At 40.3% G+C, this 5,000-nt stretch overlaps 1 protein-coding gene across 1 annotated transcript in view; it reads left to right on the top strand.

The window, feature by feature from the left end:
- Positions 1-5,000, top strand: part of LOC139399600 (protein mono-ADP-ribosyltransferase PARP6-like) — a 19,862-nt gene that overhangs the window by 8,258 nt on the left and 6,604 nt on the right. The window contains exons 5-8 of the mRNA XM_071144961.1: positions 1-85; positions 2,430-2,579; positions 2,858-2,996; positions 3,502-3,633. The exon at positions 1-85 is cut by the window's left edge and continues 73 nt beyond it. Of these exons, the coding sequence (XP_071001062.1) occupies positions 1-85; positions 2,430-2,579; positions 2,858-2,996; positions 3,502-3,633 (506 nt within the window). The remainder of the gene's footprint in view (positions 86-2,429; positions 2,580-2,857; positions 2,997-3,501; positions 3,634-5,000) is intronic.

The raw sequence follows: 5,000 nt of genomic DNA, 5'->3' as shown, positions 1-5,000 counted from the left end.
AATACCTGAATGGACCAGCACCCTCTGTAGAGGTGTTCCAACCTTCTAACAGAGAAGGATTCAGCCTGGGACTACAGCTGCAGAAGTGAGCATCATAAAACTCCCCCTCTGACTATAGACCTAGAGTTCTATTCTAGTCTAGTCTAGTTTAGTCTAGTCTAGTCTAGATTAGTCTAGTCTAGATTAGTCTAGTTTAGTCTAGTCTAGATTAGTCTAGTCTAATTTAGTCTAGACTAGATTAGTCTAGATTAGTCTAGTCTAGTTTAGATTAGTCTAGTCTAGTTTAGATTAGTCTAGTCTTGTTTAGATTAGTCTTGTCTAGTTTAGTTTAGTCTTGTCTAGTTTAGTTTAGTCTAGTCTAGATTAGTCTAGTCTAGACTAGATTAGTTTAGTTTAGTTTTAGTCTAGATTAGTCTAATCTAGTCTATACTAGATTAGTCTAGTCTAATTTAGTCTAGACTAGATTAGTCTAGTCTAGTTTAGATTAGTCTAGTCTAGAGTAGTCTAGTCTAGTTTAGATTAGTCTAGTCTTGTTTAGATTAGTCTTGTCTAGTTTAGTCTAGTCTAGATTAGTCTAGTCTAGATTAGATTATTCTAGTCTAATTTAGTCTAGACTAGATTAGTCTAGTCTAGTTTATATTAGTCTAGTCTAGTCTATAGTAGTCTAGTCTAGTTTAGATTAGTCTAGTCTAGTCTAGATTAGTCTAGTCTAGTTTATAATAGTCTAGTTTAGTCTAGACTAGTTTAGATTAGTCTAGTCTAGTTTAGTTTAGTCTAGATTAGTCTAGTCTAGACTAGATTAGTCTAGTTTAGATTAGTCCAGTCTAGATTAGTCTAGTCTAGTTTAGATTAGCCTTATTTAGCTTAGTCTATATCTCACCAACACAGTAGAAGTGTAATTTTATGCTCAAACCATTCACTGGAGAGCATTATAACTACGCTATTATACATGCTATAATATCTGTCTGGAAGGACTATTGTTGGTACATTTAGGCAGGGCTACCCCCTCCCCCTCCCCCTATTATACATGCTATAATATCTGTCTGGAAGGACTATTGTTGGTACATTTAGGCAGGGATACCCCCTCCCCCATTATACATGCTATAATATCTGTCTGGAAGGACTATTGTTGGCACATTTAGGCAGGGCTACCCCCTCCCCCATTATACATGCTATAATATCTGTCTGGAAGGACTATTGTTGGTACATTTAGGCAGGGCTACCCCCTCCCCCATTATACATGCTATAATATCTGTCTGGAAGGACTATTGTTGGTACATTTAGGCAGGGCTACCCCCTCCCCCCATTATACATGCTATAATATCTGTCTGGAAGGACTATTGTTGGTACATTTAGGCAGGAATACCCCCTCCCCCCATTATACATGCTATAATATCTGTCTGGAAGGACTATTGTTGGCACATTTAGGCAAGGCTACCCCCTCCCCCATTATACATGCTATAATATCTGTCTGGAAGGATATTGTTGGCACATTTAGGCAAGGCTACCCCCTCCCCCATTATACATGCTATAATATCTGTCTGGAAGGACTATTGCTGGTACATTTAGGCAGGGCTACCCCCTCCCCCCATTATACATGCTATAATACCTGTCTGGAAGGACTATTGCTGGCACATTTAGGCAGGGCTAGCCCCCCTCCCCCCATTATACATGCTATAATATCTGTCTGGAAGGACTATTGCTGGTACATTTAGGCAGGGCTACCCCCTCCCCCCATTATACATGCTATAATATCTGTCTGGAAGGACTATTGCTGGTACATTTAGGCAGGGCTACCCCCTCCCCCCATTATACATGCTATAATATATGTCTGGAAGGACTATTGCTGGTACATTTAGGCAGGGCTAGCCCCCCTCCCCCCATTATACATGCTATAATATCTGTCTGGAAGGACTATTGCTGGTACATTTAGGCAGGGCTACCCCCTCCCCCCATTATACATGCCCCCCCATCACCGGAGTGTGATTTCAAATCACACTCTGCTACATAGGTTTTAATATTAAAACTACTAAGAATGTGAAAAGATACATCTGTGGAGGCAATGGAGTGGACAGAACAAAAAGCAAAGCAATGGACGTCAGTGATGACATCTCTCCCCTTCTTCCTCCTCCTTCTCCTCTCTCTCTCTCTCTCTCTCCTTCTTCCTCCTCCACCTTCTCCTCTCTCTCTCTCTCTCTCTCTCTCTCTCTCTCTCCTTCTTCCTCCTCCTCCTTCTCCTCTCTCTCTCTCTCTCTCTCTCTCTCTCTCCTTCTTCCTCCTCCTCCTTCTCCTTCTCCTCTCTCTCTCTCTCTCTCTCTCTCTCTCTCTCTCTCTCTCTCTCTCTCTCTCTCTCTCTCTCTCTCCCTCTCCTTCTTCCTCCTCCTCCTCCTCCTCCTCCTCCTTCTCCTCTCTCTCTCTCTCTCTCTCAGGGTCATCTCTAGCTTTGTGTCCCAGCAGTGGAAGTACCTGAGTAATGAAACCCTCACGGCCCAACAGAAGACCAGACACACTTGGTTCAAACCTGGAGGAACCATCAAGAGGTTCAGGGCTGGACTCAGCATCCTCTCGCCCATGTCCAAGTACACAGCTGCAGTCCACACTCAGCCTCAGTGCACTTCTGTATCATTAGCCCAGTGGTGTATTCTGAATAGGTTTAAGCAATATGACATCAATTCCATCCAACCTATTAGAAGGCAAGGTGAAGGAATTACCAAATTTCACAAACCTATCAAATCCTCAGATATACAAGAGTGGTTAATGTTAGGTCTAAGGGTTGTTTCTCCAAAGGCTTGTAGTTTCATGGATCTTTCGTTTTCAGTGTCATCACATTCTCTGCTCCCTTCCCTGTGTGACCCAGGTCCAGTGGCCAGGAGCATGTTCTGAAGGTGAAGATGATTGGACCGGAGCTGAAAGTGAATCGCCTTATGAATCGGACAATGGCTTACACCATCAAGAACACCAGAGGAGAACTCCTCACGTACACAACTAATGGCAAGGTATGGCCAGGACCTATCATCAGCTATCCTCAACTACCTACCTATTATGGCCAGGACCTCATCATCAGCTAGGTAGGACTTTTTTTGGTTCCATGTGGAACCCTTTTAAGTTCCTCTGTGGAAAGGGTTCTACATGGAACCCAAAATGGTTCTACGTGGAACTAAAAGCATTCTGGAACCAAAAAGGGTTCTTCTAAGGGTTCTCCTATTGGGACAGCTGAAGAACCTTTTTAGGTTCTAGATAGCATATTTTTTTCTGAGTGCAGGTCTCATTAATGCCATGTTAGCCTGGTTTCTGTACTCCTATGATTGCTGTGGCAACAAAACACAAATAAATGCAGAACCGAGCTAATGCCATATATGGTTACTAAAATGCTTGAAATTGTTGTAACTTGTTTGTGTATTTGCTCATTCAAATTAGCCATCTTCAGTGTCCACATTATTTTCATCATGTTTTGGTTTCTATCCATCCCATGTGACATCACGTCCTCTCTTCTCTCCTCAGAGGGTGGCGGTGTCTGCTGTCAAGTCTCCGGCTCACATCACAACTAAACAGCTGATTGAGCTGCTGTTCTCATCCCAAGCCTTTATTCAGTGCAAGTCAGCCCCCACCCTGCAACATGGGTTCTTAGTACAGGTAAGGACCAATACTTTTGCTCTAACTGACATAATATGCAATTCTTCCTGAACCGTCAGCAAATTTAGTGAATGAGTGAGTGAATGATGTAATGGGCTCTCGTTGAAACTTTGTTGAGAGCATTTATACAGTATCCAGGTTAATCTCAGGTTGTTTACAGTATTCAGGTTAATCTCATGTTTTATACAGTATTCAGGTTAATCTCATGTTTTAAACAGTATCCAGGTTAATCTCAGGTTTTATACAGTATCCAGGTTAATCTCAGGTTGTTTACAGTATTCAGGTTAATCTCATGTTTTATACAGTATTCAGGTTAATCTCATGTTTTATACAGTATCCAGGTTAATCTCAGGTTTTATACAGTACTCAGGTTAATCTCAGGTTTTATACAGTATCCAGGTTAATCTCAGGTTAATACAGTATCCAGGTTAATCTCAGGTTTTATACAGTATCCAGGTTAATCTCAGGTTTTATACAGTATCCAGGTTAATCTCAGGTTTTATACAGTATCCAGGTTAATCTCAGGTTTTATACAGTATCCAGGTTAATCTCAGGTTTTATACAGTATCCAGGTTAATCTCAGGTTGTTTACAGTATTCAGGTTAATCTCATGTTTTATACAGTATTCAGGTTAATCTCATGTTTTATACAGTATCCAGGTTAATCTCAGGTTTTATACAGTACTCAGGTTAATCTCAGGTTTTAAACAGTATCCAGGTTAATCTCATGTTTTAAACAGTATCCAGGTTAATCTCAGGTTTTATACAGTATCCAGGTTAATCTCAGGTTTTATACAGTATCCAGGTTAATCTCAGGTTTTATACAGTATCCAGGTTAATCTCAGGTTTTATACAGTATCCAGGTTAATCTCAGGTTTTATACAGTATCCAGGTTAATCTCAGGTTTTATACAGTATCCAGGTTAATCTCAGGTTTTATACAGTATCCAGGTTAATCTCAGGTTTTATACAGTATCCAGGTTAATCTCAGGTTTTATACAGTATCCAGGTTAATCTCAGGTTTTATACAGTATTCAGGTTAATCTCATGTTTTATACAGTACTCAGGTTAATCTCAGGTTTTAAACAGTATCCAGGTTAATCTCAGGTTTTATACAGTATTCAGGTTAATCTCAGGTTTTATACAGTATCCAGGTTAATCTCAGGTTTTATACAGTATCCAGGTTAATCTCAGGTTGTTTACAGTACTCAGGTTAATCTCAGGTTTTAAACAGTATCCAGGTTAATCTCAGGTTGTATACAGTATCCAGGTTAATCTCAGCATTTATACAGTATTCAGGTTAATCTCATGTTTTAAACAGTATTCAGGTTAATCTCATGTTTTATACAGTATCCAGGTTAATACAGTA

The sequence above is a fragment of the Oncorhynchus clarkii genome, unplaced genomic scaffold (genome assembly GCF_045791955.1).
Source record: "Oncorhynchus clarkii lewisi isolate Uvic-CL-2024 unplaced genomic scaffold, UVic_Ocla_1.0 unplaced_contig_9997_pilon_pilon, whole genome shotgun sequence".
NCBI classification, from domain to species: Eukaryota; Metazoa; Chordata; class Actinopteri; order Salmoniformes; family Salmonidae; genus Oncorhynchus; species Oncorhynchus clarkii.
The sequence above is the reverse complement of the archived record's forward strand: the minus strand, read 5'-3'. Positions and strand labels throughout refer to the sequence as shown.